General features: G+C 47.7%; 4 protein-coding genes across 4 annotated transcripts; 2 read left to right on the top strand and 2 right to left on the bottom strand.

Moving 5' to 3' along the window:
* Positions 1–147: 147 nt before the first annotated feature.
* On the bottom strand, positions 148–2,696 carry FPOAC1_011003 (uncharacterized protein; the record flags this gene model as incomplete). Its single annotated transcript, XM_044855390.1, has 7 exons — positions 148–465; positions 778–1,292; positions 1,345–1,370; positions 1,763–2,188; positions 2,241–2,304; positions 2,371–2,527; positions 2,616–2,696. 7 exons carry the CDS (start codon positions 2,694–2,696, stop codon positions 148–150), a joined length of 1,587 nt encoding a protein of 528 aa, XP_044702703.1.
* A 2,761-nt stretch (positions 2,697–5,457) lies between these two features.
* FPOAC1_011004 (uncharacterized protein) lies at positions 5,458–6,800 on the bottom strand (the record flags this gene model as incomplete). The annotated part of the gene is made up of 2 exons (XM_044855391.1): positions 5,458–6,659; positions 6,731–6,800. The coding sequence occupies 2 exons, from the start codon at positions 6,798–6,800 to the stop codon at positions 5,458–5,460; spliced, it is 1,272 nt and encodes a 423-aa protein (XP_044702704.1).
* An 812-nt stretch (positions 6,801–7,612) lies between these two features.
* On the top strand, positions 7,613–8,515 carry FPOAC1_011005 (uncharacterized protein; the record flags this gene model as incomplete). The annotated part of the gene is made up of 1 exon (XM_044855392.1): positions 7,613–8,515. The coding sequence occupies one exon, from the start codon at positions 7,613–7,615 to the stop codon at positions 8,513–8,515; it is 903 nt and encodes a 300-aa protein (XP_044702705.1).
* Positions 8,516–16,857: 8,342 nt separating this feature from the next.
* On the top strand, positions 16,858–17,492 carry FPOAC1_011006 (uncharacterized protein; the record flags this gene model as incomplete). The annotated part of the gene is made up of 2 exons (XM_044855393.1): positions 16,858–17,082; positions 17,457–17,492. 2 exons carry the CDS (start codon positions 16,858–16,860, stop codon positions 17,490–17,492), a joined length of 261 nt encoding a protein of 86 aa, XP_044702706.1.
* Between the last annotated feature and the right edge of the window lie 74 nt (positions 17,493–17,566).

Here is a 17,566-nt window from a genome sequence, read left to right on the forward strand (position 1 = left end):
AGCTGTTTATAGGTATAACCCATCCTGACATTAATATGATCCCCAGTAATATTGTGATATATGATGTAAGAAAATGAAATAAGGAACCGTAGAAGTTTGCGACGACGCCTCTCGAGAAAGCCAGCAACATCTTGACACCATCTCCACCTATTCAAATCGCCCACATTGTGAGCCGTCGAGATCCATATCACCACTGTCTTCATTGTGCGAGGAACGCTGATAGTTTTCGACTAAAGTTTGGTGGATAGAAGCGGAAGCGTTTAAATGGTCATGGCTTTCTTGTTTGACAGCATTATGATCATCGGCTGCTGGTCTTCGACGACTATCATAAGACGGTACCCAACTGCTCTGTGTTCGCTGATGGAAAGGAGAGCGGTATTGACTGGACTCATATGCATTAATGATCTCAGTCTTGGTCTGATATGCATATCTCTCGAGCTCCGGCTTGACGGTCGTTGCACGCTTCTGATGATTGAAATCATGTAGAAACAAATTTAGCACCAAAACGGAATGCTCTGCATAAGGGTTCGTTTTTTTCACTGTCCCCAACATGGCTATTGCGTCTTTTGCCAGTGGCAAATGTTCGTTCGTCAAGTGTATGCCTGCATACATGCTGCACAGTAGTACATATGTCGCTTCGATCAAAACGTACCTAGGATTGTTCAGTAGATAGATAGGAACAGCAAACAATATTACTTACGGAATAAATGGATCGATAGGAAGAGGTGGAGTGGGACGCGTGCCTTTTTTGAACATATTTATTGCTCGGATTGATACGGATACACATCTTTGGGATAGCTCGTTAATCTGTGGCTCGATGTTATTCAAAGTCTCGCGTTCTTGCGCGGAAGCGATGAAGCGGAGAAGAAAGAATGGCCGGCAAAGAAGAATGTCGGCATAGATGCGGAACGAGTCAACGCGAACTTGTGCCACAGAAAGGGCCAGGGGGGCAACTTTGACGTCTGTAAGAGAGTCCAGGTATCCTAACAAGACCTTGACGGCTTTCATCGAAATCATGGGTCCTAAATACACAACTTTGACGGTTTCACCGATAATCCGGCATGCATCGACGGCAGGGTTGAGAAGGGTCCCCTTCGGCAGTACAAGAGACTCGTCAGTGTATTGGTTAATAGCCAGTGGCTTGCCCAATGTGGCAGCGAGGAATCTGTCGAGAACGAAAAGGCTTCTCCAGACATTTCGTCTCGATATCTTTTGGGTATCAGACCAACTCTCGATTTCGGTCTTTTTCCCCTGATGAATCCCGAACGAGTGAGCAACTTCAAAGGCTCGAACTGCAAGTAATAAGTCTCACTTCTTTGCAGGCAAACCATATATGGGGCTTACCACAGTAAGAGTGTGCATCATGCCGCCTACATACACACAGCATGTAAAACGACATCAAGACGAGAGCCTGGAGGACCCATGGAACACTATCGGAGCTTTCTGTTCTCATGTATGTTTTCAATGGCGGAAGCAATGCTTCAGCGCTTGCAAACAACTGTTCTTCCAGATTGGGGTCCTGCAAATTTCTTTCTGTCGGACCAGACTCAAACACAAGCCCAACCGCTAGTACCAGATAGATAATGCACCGATCTGAGTTGCATACCTGCATTGGTCCATTGTAGGTTTGATGCAGTATGGCTTGGACGGATTCGAGGCTTACAACATCGATGGAACCGGGCGCCTTAGCCCAGTCAATATACTTATACGTGTAGGATAAAGTGATTGGTAACTCACATTAGTGAAATAACACTTCACTAACCTCGCAGTAGTGATGTGAGACAACTTGGGCGGCCATGTCGGGTACGGACTAGCAGGGCTAGTTTGCTGCGGCCCAGACGAGATGCATGACGACTCTGTAAAATTCGAAGATCCAGAGCCTAGGTTCAGATGTTGTTTGACAAGAGCCACGAAAGACTCGGTTGCATAGCATTCAGCAAAGTCTGGTGGTTTTAGCAACGGGAAATGCAATGTAATAAGGTTTTGGTATCGCTGCTGGCAATACTCTGTGCGAGGGGGCGTATATTGTCCAATTTCTTCGGATCTCAATGTAGAAAGAATGCGGAAACCGTCCAGTTTCCCTGGACTTGCCGATCTTCTTAATGCATATTGACTGGCTGTTTTCCCGCTTGTGCCTGGTGTGTCAGAGTGTTCGGCAGCTTCTGGTGATTGTTCGCCCAAATCGTGCCTTGGAGACGAGCAAGACGCAGTCGAGTCGCTTGACGAATCGGTGGACTTACTCGGCCGATACACGCATTGTAGCCCTCGCTTGCGGCAATTCTTGCAATTTATCAGGCCATCGCACTGCAATTTGATCATGTTAGCAACCAGTGACTCTGCAGCTCACATGAGTACGTGCTAATCATATACGCCCACTGAAGCTTTGCTCAGACCTGGACAGATTGACGTTATTGATACCAGAGGAAGTTTCGCGTTGACAAGAGCAGTTACCAATCTCATCTTGAACAGACGAAATGTGACATACTGCAACAATGGTATAAGGGATATGATGATAAGGAGCAGTGAGCTGAAAGAATCAGGGGCTTAACGGTGACAGCCAAGGCGAGTCTAGCGACAAAAACCTGAGAGATTGAAAGATGTTTCCGTTGACTTACTTTTTGCTTGCGTGTCTTACAGGTGTTGCAGGCTTTTGATACCCTTTTCCGCTTTTCCAAGGCGACTTTGATGTTGGGCATTTTCAACTCAAAAGGCTCAGGTGGTATCTCCTTACCGTGAGAAGATATAATACTAGAAGCCAGCTGATTTCTCAGTGCTTAACTTTTCAGGGTCTTGTGGCGGTATAGAAGTGTGAATGATCGCCTGTTGTGGACAAATATGGTGTTTTATAACTGAATCAAAACCTGACTGTAATACCTACAGCACTGTCAAAGTATTGGGGTAAAATATGTGTCCAAAAGTTCTTGAGATGGAGGGTCTGGTTGGTCTCTGGTCTTATATAAAGTATCAATTTCTCGATGTAGGCCTGTCCCTTGAGAGTGGGCGAAGCAACAGATTTTAGAACCAAGTCTAATGCAACAGGGTGACAGAGTACGCCGAGTAGATTGCGCAGTAAACGGGCTCCTTCTATCCATTGCGAGTCAAGGCGAGCCGCGATGGCTCAGAACATCCAAGTAGAAGCCGTCCCGACTGTACGGGACTGGCTGACAATTGCTATGTGACCAGATGAAACCAGTAATAGCTAACTTGAGAGACCGAAAGGGATATATGTGGCGTAGGAAGATGCATAGGTAGTTGCTTAGGCTAAGAACACAATAGAGCGACTTTGGATGGACACAAGTTCCTTCCTGCCGGCGATGATCCTGGTGTCTCTGGTTCGAAGGGGGGCATGCGGTCGTGTATAGCTAATGTGAGGGGCAGACCTGAGACCGTAGGAAACAAACAAGTTGTCGGAGAGGGCTCTTGGAATGATGTGGATCTTGTCTCGATGGCCATGAGCCTGAACTCAAAGCCCGCTCTCCCCGCAGTAACTCTTCTAGACTTGGTCATGCAATACTTTGAACACTCGACCGGGGGAGGGGGTCCATGTTCTCATTGCTTTGGTGATCCGATATTAGGGAGTGTGGAGATCTTAGCGAGATCTTGATTGCTATTGATCCGTAATGTGTTTCTGTTGGTTCGTAAAAACTGTGGCAAATGCCGATTGACGTCTGTGTGTGGTTGATGAAGGTTTTCTTGTTGCCTCGTGGGTGACAAAGACAGGGGAGGAGACAATGTTCCTGCCCGTGACTTGGTAAATAGGTAGAGAAGGAAACAACGATAGAAGTTGCGTTTCATCCCCCAGCACCGTTTCCCACATGACAGAACTCGACTGCGAGTGAAATCTACTAACCCAGTAGGTACCTACTAGGCAATCTTGTGCTACCTCCTTCCCGTGAGACTTACATGGCTTTATTTCCTTAGTCATCGATTTATTACCCCAGTCCGGATATTGTGAATGTCAATATCTCCTCATCTGTAAACATTCCATAGCTGACAATACAACACCCACCCCTTGCCAGTTTCTCTCTTTCCTCCTTTCTCTCCCTAACGCATGTCTTAGTTCGGGGTTCTACAATTACAAGGATGTCCAAACTCAACATAGCAATCGATATCGACTGATGAGTGGATTGATTAGTCTACCCTCCTAACCTACCTACCTACCTACCTCAACATGGGAAGGATGTTTCCTTTTTCACCCCTATCTAAACCTTTTAGGAAATGATGTCAGATGTGAGTCCCTCTATACCACCGATATCTAGATAGGCCTCGTAGGTAGGTCCTCTGTACGAGCCTTGATACATTGCCAAGGCGTCCATGGATCGGCCTCTACCGGGTCCTTGGGTTCATTGGTGCTTTCCGAGACATTCCCACACCACTATCTAGGTACATTGAACAATTAATCATCCCTAACCCCGGTCTCACGCGCGTAATGCGGATGAGATTACTAGCTTGATGTTGAGGTTTTTGTATGCAAGGTGGTCGACTAAACAACATGAGACTATTTCCTCCTCTTGCATGAATTAAATGGGAGACCGATCTCGACTAAATCAATGTCGGGCCGGTGTGGGAGACCTTGCTCACACTCGCACACTGTCATTGCAACTGATACATACATGGTGATCTATTCGTGATAGGGCTTAGCTTGCGGCTCGGCTCTGGAGATTTCTTGTTCAAGACTGTAATACAGGATGATTAATCATCAATGATCGGGCTCTGCTTTCAGCTGGCTGTCGATCGGTTAACTAGATACTGTACCGCCAAGTGGGAAAAGAACTTTGGACTGCCAAGCTGAAAGGTTTCGAAAAGATCACTAGAGCCAATATCCATTTAGCCATTAGCCATTCCAGAATCTGGAACGATTTGGTGGTCGGTCGGCTTCTGTAATGCAGAGCTGCACGTCTCTGTCTATGGAAGGAGAGATATTGAGCGTGGGAACATTGCAGCTGTTCTGGCGATGGGTTTCATTTGGCTTCGGAACTTACCCAAGTAACAGTGACTTGCAGGTTGGTGATTTTTGACAGAAACTACATTTATAGACTCACCAAATGTTTATCAACGTAGAGCTGAGATCAACCTCCTCCCAGATGACTTTTGCAAATTCCACCGACTTGCCCCTGGGTCTTCTGCTGTAACTGTGGATTAGATGTGACTTTTGATAAATGGATAGAAGTTGCTTCCGAAGTGAAGCAACGATGATATGTAGTCTGTATTCATTTTTAGGATACGGGAATTTCTTTACTGACAGTCAAGTTTTAGGCAAGATCAAGAAATTAAGATCGAATAGCAACTTTCCGGCATCAAAACTTGATTCATAATTGGGGTTGTAGTTCTAGCTATCTGGCAAAACACCGTTGAAAAGCGTAGATGTATCATACCACAGGTGCGTCCAAGCGCAATTACTAGCCATTGTCTATAGCAAAAAAACGATATATTACAGGGATATTTTTCTTCATAAGCTCACAGTACCAGCCGTCCAGGCTCCTCCTCGAGGATGGCCTTGCAGCGTGCAAGGAAGACCAGTGCCCTCTCCTCTTCAGCCTTGGGGACCGTCAGAGTGAACACATTGGCGCCGCTGGACAAGCCGGGGACGGTGCGAACGGAGGCGGACTTGGGAGCAGACTTCTTGCTGGGTGCAGAAAGGAAGTCGATAATGTCGGCCTTCTTAGGGCGAGGTCGAGGAGAAAGCATAGAGGGGGGAGGGATAGCGGAAATCTGGGGTAGGTAGACACCGCGAGAAACCTTGGAGGCCTTGACCTTGTCGAGGCCAAGGACCTGGTCAAACAGCTCGTTAGCGGTAGGGGCACGCTTGGTAGGAGGAAGGTCATCGTTGGCAACCTCAGCCGCACGGCCAACAAAGGTAGAGATGGGTAGGAAGACACCGAGAGTCTCGTGAATTCGGTTCTGGACTTCGACAACCTTGGTCAAGGTGATGGGGATAGAAACTTCCAGATCCTCGACCACGGGGGCCTTGGATTCCTCGGCGGGGCTTGGCTTAGAAGGAGGAGCAGGTTTCGTAGCGACCTTGATGTTGCTAAGATCAAGGTGGAACAGGTTGTTAAAGTTGGTCTCGTTGGCAGCGGGAGTCTCGGGGTTAATGCTTCCAACGTGAGCGAGGATGTCACCCTTGACTAATCGACCGTGAGGACCGGTGCCCTTGATCTTCTTGAGATCAGCCTCACTGATGCCCTTCTCCTTGACTAGGTGCTGAACTGAGGGCAGGAGAGGATACTTGTGCTCGTAGGTGTCGTTACCAGTGGGCTTCGCGCTCTTCTTTTCGACGGGCTTCGACTGGGAAGGAGCAGCCTCCTCCTTGGGGGCCTGAGCGCTGGACTGCTCTTTGGGTTGCTCCTTGGCCTCGTCGGCGGGGATCTCGAGGGTGTTAATATCATCGCCAGCCTCAGCAATGACACCAATGCGTGATCCAACCTGCACGGCCTTGCTGCCATCCGCGGCCATAATCTTGACCATGATACCGTCGTCCTGGGCCTCGACGTCCATGCTGGCCTTGTCGGTCTCGATCTCGAGCAGCACATCTCCGGCGCTAAAAGTTTCTCCCTCCTTGACCTTCCACGTAGCAATGTTGCCCTCGGTCATGGTAGGCGAGAGGGCGGGCATGGTGAAGTTCTGTGCGGCAAGGCATCGTGTCGAAGTGGTGAAGCCTACATCAGACAAGATGTGTTAGTCGGTGCGCGACAAAAGGGGGATTTTCAACATCAGCAAATCGACGTACCACGGACGATAGAAGACCGAGCAGTAACCACCCGGGCAGATGCCCTGCAAGCTGCAGAGAGAGAGGCCATTTCACAGCTTGATTGAGTTAATTGTGGATATGGCGAGATGGAGGCTGGCGAGGGAGGGTTTTCGGTGCAGGTGAGAGCGACCTCGGGGTGTTGAGAAAGACTGGGTTGTCTTCAACTGAAGCTGTTGAGATCCATTGGCGCTAGTGGGGACCCGACGTTAAATTTTGGCGGTAGAACGCGACAAGACATAAAACCCTCAGGGCTTTTGAGATAATTATTTCCCTAAATCGGGTGTGAAGTCTTTTTACTGTAGCATGCTTGATTTAATCAGGAAAGTCGCTTCTATCGAGCTCAGCGAGTCCGTTCTTTTTAAATCCTCCATATCCTATTGTTTACAGGAACTCTTCTTCATGCTTTTATTAATGCTCATATCTCTCATGTCCCACTTAATTTTCTACTCAAACTTCTCGGGCGTTGGTGCCCCGAAAGCCACTTGATCGACAAGCACTTGCAATAATGTACAATTAATAAGTATAAAGAAAAATGAGAACATCGTATAGGGCTTTGACGTTATAATTAGTTATCCAGTCGAACATTATTTATAAAGTCGTTTTTCGTTAATTTGTTGAATTGGGGAATTATGCATACTCACCAATTGCCGCGCATGCCTCCGGCTTATATCCGCTTATCTTATCACATATTAGTAACATTCGTGGGCAAGCCTGAAAATTGAAGCTATTTCAACATTGAACCTCTGAAAGTCACTGTAGCGATTGGATGGCGACGTTTTTCTAAATTGTGGTAACCTCATACTCGACATATACCACTACTGGCCATATACAAATCTTCTTCCGAAAGGCCTCGATTTTATTATGGCGAGCCTCGCAAGGGGCTTCTGCCTCCCGGGCCTACGGCCCCTCCTCGTTCCTCGCGCCGAGCCTCTGCTCCTTCGATCCCGCTTCTTTTCTACTTCCCTCCGCCGGGCTGCTGAGCCTATAAGATCTTCACGGTCACCAAATGCATCAAGGGTTGCCGCCGCCGCCGCGGCGTCCAAGATTGCTCCTAGTCGATACGCCTTTATCAAGAGCCTGACTTCTAAACCAACACCCACGGTCCTCTATGAGGGTCCATCGCACTTTTGGTTCTACTTCGGTTGCTGGTCCAGTGGACTATCTCTGATTGCTTGGACGGGTCTCACTGCGCCGTATGCTGTGCAGCAACCTGAGGGTGTCCCACAATGGATCGGGCTGGTCTTTGGCACAGCTTATCTGCTCCTCGCGTCTATGGGAACATTCATGATCACGAAAACACCAAATATTGTCGGGCAAATCCGTATTCTTCCTGCACAGGCATCCAAGCTCGCTGCCGCTACGCCGGGGCCTACTCCCATACAAATGGAGCTCACTGTCAAGCGAATGGTCCCAATGCTTAAGCCCAAGGTCGTTGTCGCTCCCCTGAATGAGGTCACCATCGCATCTCGGTTTTCGCTACCAGAGGAGTACGTGCCTGGGCTACGGCGCATCGAGTTGGAGCAAAAGACAGAGGCGCAGCGCAAAGCATTGCACAAGTTTGATATGCAGCACCTGTTCACAATGCCGTTCCGAAGAATGGGTCGAGCCGTGTCTGCCATGTTCAACGGTGTCAAGTCTGCCTGGACTGACATGGGATTCGGCATCATAATTGTCGATGGCAAGAAGTACAAGGTGGATGTGACCAAAGGTTACGCTCATGACGGATTCAAGACGTTGGAGAAGCTTGTGGAAATCAAGTCTTAAATTGCTTACCCTGAAGCAAAGATACGACATGTAGTTTGACGGCACAATGTAATTGCCGTTTCAGAGCTAAGGTCTACCTTAGCTTGTACTTGTATTATATATGGTTTATACCAGAATTTTAGCGTAAATGACAGTATTTAGTAACGCTGACTTCATAGTCTGGTCTTGGGTTGAGCTGATGATCGGGTCACAAATCACAATACGAGCAAAACTTTTCATACATTCCATGCGAACACATGTGCAAGAGGAACTTCTTTACCACGTGGCGGAATCGACCGATCAGTTGGACACATGCGCATCATGTAGTTAGTTATACACAGACGGGGCTGTTGCGGCAAGCAGAATTGCTCGTGCACTTCGAGGTGTTGCCATATACGAATGGCTCAGCTCAACACCACTGCAACTGATCATGATGGATAAGCTCAGCACTAAGTTTGACTGAGTCTGGCACTTCTATTCAATCTCCACAAATCAAAGTAGTTCCCCAAGACGGTTGCTAGATGCACTGGTAAGTAAGTATATCCACATCCTGGTTCGAAGGACCATGGTACAGTCCATATAAGTGTGGCAGTGGGATATTCACGCAGGTCTTGTGATGGCCGAGAACCGGAGAGCCGACTTACACGAGTTCCTGGCTGGACACCGCTAAAAGACGCATGTGAAGCAAATCAGTATATCAAGGAACTTGAAAGTATCGGCACACGAGCCAGACTTAGCGTTGGCGTTGGCGTTGGCGTTGAGATTTGACTGTAAACGTCTTCCGCCAGGGGCTGATGAGCACGTCAACGACGGGCCAGGCACGATCCTCGGGGCTTTGCATCGTAGATGGGAATGCCCTCAGACCGGGCATTCCAACGAGACTAAGCACTCGCCTACGAGGAACATGTATGTAACTTAGGTGCATGTACAGCATTACCTTGCGAGGTCAAACAGGGGACTCGGGGTCTAAGCTGAGAAACTTAAACCCAGTTTAGAAGATGTCGTGGAGTTGATAGAATCCTCATGGGTCTCTTGAAACTTGGAAGAGGATATGAAGTTGCCCCTCCAAACCAATGTCGTCCAGTCTTTATGGCGAGCGGTCAGCCAGCCTCAGCTTTGAAGAAACGAGGCTATCCTTGACAAAGACTGGCTGAACAATAAGCGCCAGATTCACCAAGTTCCCGAGATCCACCGACGTGCATAGGCGGGGCACAGAGCGTGGGTGCTATTCTTTTCTTTCTTTTCTTTCTACTGTCTTGGGTATTTCTTCAACTACAACGGACGATTTTTGCTATACTGTATGTGTCACTCGTTTTTGGCAGTGAGAAGCGCAAATCATGCCACGACAACCCCCCATTTTTCATGGACTAAAACGTTGATCAAAGACCGTTCAAGATCAGCAGTTTCATCCTTTGCACATCAGGGTCCAAGCCAATCTCTCAAATAGTTGGAGTTAAGTTTGGAGTTACAATCGGGCTCATCATTCTCGCCTTGAACCCTGAAGAATAACCCCGAATCCATCAAAACCAACTGCCGATGCAGGATATGTACATACTGATACATTGGGCTTGACAGTAGTTGCTTGACGTCATAAAGCCTAGCGTACTCTGGTCGGTTAAGGTCAATCATGGCTTGCGGTGAACAACCAAGAAGCGAGACGAGGGGGACCCTTGTTCCGAGATGGGGTTAGTGTGCGATATCTTGGAACCATTTGGATGAAGATCAACCCCAATTCTAGACTCCAACCTTGAGGCTTTGTCCTCATCAAGGGTTCATTGGCGCCCGCCACCAAGCATCTGACAGCTTTGACTAATAGTAGCCATACAAGGGCCGTGCCATGACAGTCGGTCCATCTCATCCCATCAGAGTGAAAGCATGTTAGTTATAGTGTAAGTGATCATGCAAGGCATTTAAACGTCACTCAACCATCAATGCCCAACATTCAATCTCGCAGTGAATGGTACACCGCCAGGGTGCACCCCTATCAAGTTAGTTATACAAATCCAACTGTGTGACGAAGCCAGAGCATTTTATAGTGTATCAACAGACATACTGCCGGCATGGCCTTCAATGATAACCACTCTTGACAGAAGGGAAGCACTAGGCGTGTAGTCAATGTAACCTGCCCATCTGTCCTCCTCCTTCTTTGTCTTTCGGAACCATATCCACGCAGACAAAGTGTTTCCAGTCGTTGGTGAAACATGGTCACACGCAATCACCCTTCTCCATCAAAGAACTCGCGGAGAATCCGAAAAATCCAGCATTCAGCCATAAGATATGTGCGCAGGTAGCCGCGCCGGCGGGGTGGCTCGATATTAAACGAGAACTTGAGTGCACCTGTGGTCATCAGCCAACCACTTATCCGCTGCTTGCTTGGCTGCTTGGCTTCTGTACCGCAGTAACTAACTTATTGTTAAAATAATTGCGCACCCCTTCCTTCACCTGCAAAACGGTGGCCCTTTCGTCATTGATATTGCAACCCTTCCATTGAGATGCGAATGTGGTATGTTGCCAGAAGAGATTGGATAATTCTCCACTAGATCGAGGGGCTTTCATATGCAACATTCCCATAGAAGGAGGGGTTAGACCAGGCTCTTGACGTCGAATGGCCTGTGCCGCAAGCTTTTTATTTTATTTCAGACGGCATTGCCGGTTGATCGATGATCTACTGAGCACAACACCAACCAATCTCCAGCATGACAAAACTTATACTGATAGCACATCTGTTGGTGTAGTCCTCTACGAGTCTACTCGAATTGCCATTTTGGATATTCAAGACACTATTTTGGATCATCACAAATGATCAACGGATATTGTTCTAAAGCGTCGTTTATGTCATTTCTATATCTCGATTTTAGAAGTTGTCGAGCTAGGAACCGTGGGGGGTTAGGCTCAAGCAGCGGTGAGAAGATCATGAGCGAAACAGAAAGAAATATCGACTGTTCCAGGACGGTCGTCGGCCGAGCTCCTGTTCCCGCAGCCTCAAATCAAACGAAAGGAATGCGAGATCGTGCGTCATGTGCTCTATGTTTCAATCTGGGCATGGCAGCATCTCCTTCGCTATTGGTTGGCTTGTACGTCTTGATTTCTAGAATATCCGCCCGTAGCGCAAAGAGTCGAAATAAGTTGAAGTCGCAAACTCGCCGATCCAATGATACAGCAAAGGGGCGCCATCTAATTGATGAGGTACATGGGAGGGACGCAATGGCTTGCCATTCGCTGGGTCGAGGATATCTACCACACACCCTAGATCCTTAGCCCACTAGCATCTAGATAGAGGCAGCATGGCGTAGATATGAATATCGCGACATTTGAGGCAGGTGATAAACATGGTCTAAACAGCAGACATGTTTCATCCGCTGATCTCTTATGACAACCGAGTCGTGAAATAAATTATTCAGCCCTGTAGCATGATTATGTCCGTAAGGTCCTGTATACGCTGTATTGTGCCTGTGAAACGGCATGAGGCAAACGTCAACTCGAAATAGTCATTTCATTTTATGTTTTCGAGACTATGCCGTAGTGGAGAGGTCTTGATATTGCCTGTGGTGTGATCCGATGCAAGGAATTTGTGGCAGACTCACGGGGTTATATTATTTCCCCAGACTGAGGCTGGAACACGCTTCTTTAATAAAACATTCAACATCGGGGAAAAACAATCTTGTTGAGACAGCATGACTCGGACCACCAAACGCACGTGAAACGCCAGATGATGGCCAGTGCACGATAACAGAAACCCGGGCCTCTTGGCCTTGGACCCTTGCTGTGCCATTACAGAATGTCGTTCTTCCGACTAATACATCTGGAAACAATTCCATAGAGCTTTCCAAGTGACGTATAAATAGACTCTTGGGCATCTAGCTTTTCTTTGTAGAAGGAAAAAGCCAAAAAAAGATTCTTGCGCAGCATTTCGATGACTGCATCTTGTTCGAGCCGCGTCTGCGACAATGACTGCAGTAATAATATTGTCGTGCAGCGGGCTATAAATCAAACAGCCTATGTCCTAAGACACACTGCCAGATTTGGCAGAAAGGCTGATGTTGACGCTCAACGACGGTCTAGACCTCTCACGGAGGGAGGTCCTGCATACAAAGTCCATCGTGAGAATGCAAAGTATCGAGACGGAACAGAATCCCAAAAGTATCTCGCTGGAGCTCTGGGGTGTTGATAGACTCGTCTCGGCCCTTTCTGTGTTAAAAAAATCGCTTGATTATAATAACTACCGGGTTCCCGACAAAGGACATTACAACTGTGGTAAGCGGCACAACGTTTTTGTGGTTAGCGAACAGCCATGTCGCCTCCACGTTCCACAGGTCTTGGCTTGCGCTCTTCGCGTAGCAACACCATGCGCTGATGAAAGTTGTACCACTTTCTGACATCGTAGGGTACCACGTCTGTTCAAGAAGTAGTAACATGTAGCTCGTTTCGGTGTGCGGGCGAACTTATACTATGAAAAAACGCAATCGGCTGGTAGTGGTGAGTTAATATGATAGGTTTCTTGCAACCTAATACGATAGGCAATAAATCCCATATAAACAGTCCAATATCGATCATCCCTTATCGTATGGTAAAAGAGAACAAATGGTACAGTTGCTTTGGTCTTGTCTTGGCAAGTGCTGAGAATGTTTGAAGATCATCGTGAGTCTGAGCATTCTGAAATGTGCAGCGGGATGAGCATCCACTAAGCGACAGGGATGGCAAGATAGATGCGGGCTCAAAGTACTCACTACCTAACACTAGGAGTGGAGCTGGAACAAGGGTCCTTGAAGCAAGATGACATCCAGCTCCTCCAATAATAGATTGTACCTGTTCCATTTTAGTGGAGGTATGACATAGCTGCTGCCAAAACGCCAAGAGACATCAGAGCAGAGGCTCCGCTTGGAGCGGCGTTGACAAAGGGTAAAGGCGCAGCAGAGATGTACATGGATACGATGAATCGTGGTCTTGACAGGTCCATAGGGAAAAGAAAAAGAAAAAGAAAAAAAAAAGAACAAGGAGAAGAACAAGGGGCATTTAGCGAGAAAGAAGAGGTTACGGATGTAGAGAAAGGGTCCTTTCCACATGCCCTAGCCTCATGACGGGATTGCGCGTGGTGTAAGCATAAGATATAGAAGGGACCAGACGGCATGTAGTGGTTGGTCTCGTGGTAGCGAATAGTTGTGCTGCGTGATGGTCATGTCTTAGATTTGCGAAAGATAGTCATGACAGACACCTGGACCGTGACGCGTCGGGTTACAGGTGGGTTTGGTGCTGTGAAATCGCGTGTGATGGTGTTACTGTTACTCCTGAATCAAGAAATGATGTCGCAGATGGATGGGACATCGCTGGATCGAGACCGCGGCGGTATACTTGGTAGTTGGTGTGGGTGGTTTAGTTGATCAAAGTGGACATTTCGGTGCTTGAGGTTAACAGCGTGTAACGGTTTGCTAGTCATTAACTACCTACATATAAATCTCAATGTGCATTTGCAGCGGTTAACTACTGCACATTGCAAGTCATCACTGTCGGCAACATCGCGTAATAACTTAAACAATGCCAGCGTTTGGTAAAAGAATATCGCTTGAGCATCGCTGTGCAGCTAAGGAAGTTTGTGCGACTCCTTGACTGAGATGGAAATTTCCTGATGTGATATATGTACGATGTCTTGCATCACATCGACGCCGTCATTGATTGTCGATGAGAGCCAAGAAGAGATTCAAGGCATTCAAGGGCTGCATATTCTTTTTAAAACATCGACTCTAGCCTGCTGGCGATCCACCGGCACGCAATCAGCTGTCAATTGTTGAGTAACCATGTCGCGAAGCAGACAACTTGGGTAGGGTTTTCATTGTACATAATGGCGTTTTTCTGCATAATCTGATCCTTGTGTCATTTGTCAATTCTTTTCTCCTAATAAGCCGGGATAATTCATGGTGCCAGTAAGAACTTTACCAATGCTTGAGAATAGCATTTTCGGGAAGCAAGTAAACAATAACAACAACAACAATAACAACAGCAGGGCATGACTGTGTTGCTGTTGTCGGTGCTCACGATCTTGGTCTGTGAGACATTGATCAGTGACCTGGAACATTGAGCTTTGACGATGGCTGCGCGCGCAAGCACTGGATCTTCGGTTTGATCGTACTGGCCAGCATCCCCATCTACCATGGTATTATCGTCGCTGTTAAGTTTGTTTACGCCAGAAATCGTCGAGCCTGGACTGTTCCTGGCGGGTAACAGGAAATGAAGGTCCAGCATTAAGAACCCGTCAAGGACTGGATTCCCGACGCTACAGCGTTCTTAGAACCCCTAGAGGAAATAAGCGGCTTGCATCCATCGCTAAAATGGTGATTTCAGCGGGACGGTTATCACCAATCTTGAGCGCAGCACTCGAATTCTCGTCTGTTACTCGTCCGAGTTTCTGTGCCCCTAGTCGTCTCTGGACCATGCCTTCTTTTAGCCCCGGTTCAACGTCAAGAATACCCCCACCATTAGCGAGTCGAGCAAGCATCCATGAATGCTACGACCCCACTCAAGACCTGCGAAGTCTTGGCAGTGCGACTTAGTTGTGCTGTGCAGATATGCTCTTCTCAAACTGGTATCATGAGTTTGCAGCGAGTTTGCAGAGAGTTCGCAGCAAATGATAGGCCGGGCCTGAGGTGTTTTACAGTGTTTTTCAACCACTTGCAAATTTTCTAAAAAGAGAGAAAAATGTAGTTCGTTGTGTCAGTTTACAGGAACTGTGGCACTGTCTTAGCCAGCCTTTCAAGACACAACTGTCCAACAAGCCCAGTCACGAGAATAGTAAGACTCAACGAATTGTTTTGAAAGTCACCGAATACTTGAATGTCAATGAACTCGTTCTATGACATATTCCATGTGGGCCATGTCAGCACATATTGGACTTTGCTCTTACCGACTTGAAGGATAAAATAAATAAAAAACACACAGAGAGGCAGAAATGCGGAGTTGAAGTGAAAGATGACGGAAAATCCTTGAGTCAACACGACAGAGTTGAAATGTGGTGGTACAGGGGACGGATTGGTTGAATGAGAAGCATTGACGGATGGGCTGGCTGGTAGATGAAGGTTGATGCGAGCAAAGCTAAAAGTAGGCGCAGGGTTGAAGAGCCAGGGCCATTATGTGGTCGATGTCGTTATCGTTGTTAATTGTAACTATAGTTATTGTCAGCATTTCGAATAGTGCTTGTCTTGTAGATTACGACTGGAATATGAGCACACTTGTTGCCAACAAAAGAGAGACAATGATCTCAAGCACGAGAGAGCGACGCGGCCCAATCTGTGACGAATGCGTCTCTGCTGCAAGAGACTGAAGCGCCAAGCTCCGTATGTAGAGGACAGTTCAGAAGCCGTCGCTGATGATTCTTCTGAATACCATGGGCCGGGATTGTTCGCAAAAGGTAGACTTCAAGATCCAAGGGGTCCACACATCAACGAGCAAGAGAGAGCGGAGCATCTCATGAGTAACTCCACCATGTTGGTCACTGGTACTTTGCGCGACGGGTGCGTGCCCCCAAAGGAGACCACCCCAGGTCCAATCAGCCGCCCGTGCGACTGCTGATGAACCAGCCAGCCTGCCGGGGTGTGGTGTTTAGTGGACAGAAAAAAGTTGAGAGGGTGTCCTCGAGGCCAGGAAAGTGTGCGAGGTGAGGTGTGAGAGGTTCCAGTGAGAGGCCTGCGCGTGCCCGCTGGCTGTCCGTCCTGTCCTGTCCGCTCCGCTACAGAATAATGAGCCCGCTGTGATGGAAATTGAGGAAACCCCGGCCCCGTCGAATTAGCAGCGTAAATCAGTGGGTGAGGAAAAGATTCCCATTTCTCCCATCTGATCCTATCCCAGCCGGGCAGTCAAGTTAAACCAACACCCCCCTGGCTAGGAAAGTTAGTTATCGTCCATCTGAACGGGTCTCTTGTTCTCTTCCATGCACGGCGCCCACTTTTAGACTTACAAGGAGGTACTTAGTCTACCTAGGCCCCAATTTGGGACCCCTTCTCTGCGTTTGCGTCTGCTTCTTGTCCTCCTCCTACTATCCTCTCCGACCTCGTCGTCGTTCTCGTCCCTCAACCTCGATCATCTCGACGGTTCCTCGAAGCTACAAAGGATTTTTGGGCTCACAATCGGACTTTTCGAGTCTTCACAATCGGTTGTTATTATTATTATTATTTTTTGGAATTGGTCGGACGGATTTGATTGCAAGAGCTGCTGCTGTGCTTGCGGCTGTTTCCCCTCTACACCATCACAGGTCAGTTCACGATGTTCTCTGCAATTTTCTATTCTTTGCCGTCGCATTCTCGTTGAATCAACACTTGCCTTTTGACATTGCCCGGCCTTGCTGCGAACCTGTCCATTATCGCTGTTGTTTCATGATGAAGGAGAAGGTGACTGGTGAAAGCGAGTGGCTTTTCCTCGGCTGCCTGCTCTGCTTCACAACTCTTTCGGCCAACAACCTACCTGCCAATTTAAATCTGTTCGTTGTGTTCGTCCACCCGGTTGCCCTTTCCCTTTTGCAACCTTACGTCCCTGTTTATCGATCTGCACTTTTTCCCAGTGCTCTTCTGCAACCCGGCGACAGAAAGATTTCGTGTTTGAAGGTACAGCCAAGTTTGATTGTGGTTCTTCTTTTGGTTGCTTTCTGCCTCTTGCGTGACTGCTGCCATCAGCCATCCTCCCAAATGCGTGTGACTACGGGTATACGATCGCGATCCATCATGCATCTATACCTGAACAAACTATCGACGACAAGTGAAGAAAGAGCACGGATGTGCCACAACAACAGAAAACCATTGTATTTGGTTGCACGCACTCAATACACTCGTGCATTTTGCTCTCCGCTAGCATTTATCTCTTGCGTGCCAAAAACCTGGAACCAAAGAGTTTGTGCTAGTCACTCAAATTTCAACCCCTTTGCAATTTGTACTGGTCGAGTTTTCAAGTGTGACATGCCACTGACTTTGCTGTGAAATAGGTCGACAATACATTCCCTCGATCCTTAATATCGTAGGCAGCTCCGCCCTCGAAAACGTTTCTTATATATCCTCAAATCTCGAAATACATTTATACCTTTCTCGGGGCGAT

This window comes from Fusarium poae, chromosome 4 (genome assembly GCF_019609905.1).
Source record: "Fusarium poae strain DAOMC 252244 chromosome 4, whole genome shotgun sequence".
NCBI lineage: Eukaryota > Fungi > Ascomycota > Sordariomycetes > Hypocreales > Nectriaceae > Fusarium > Fusarium poae.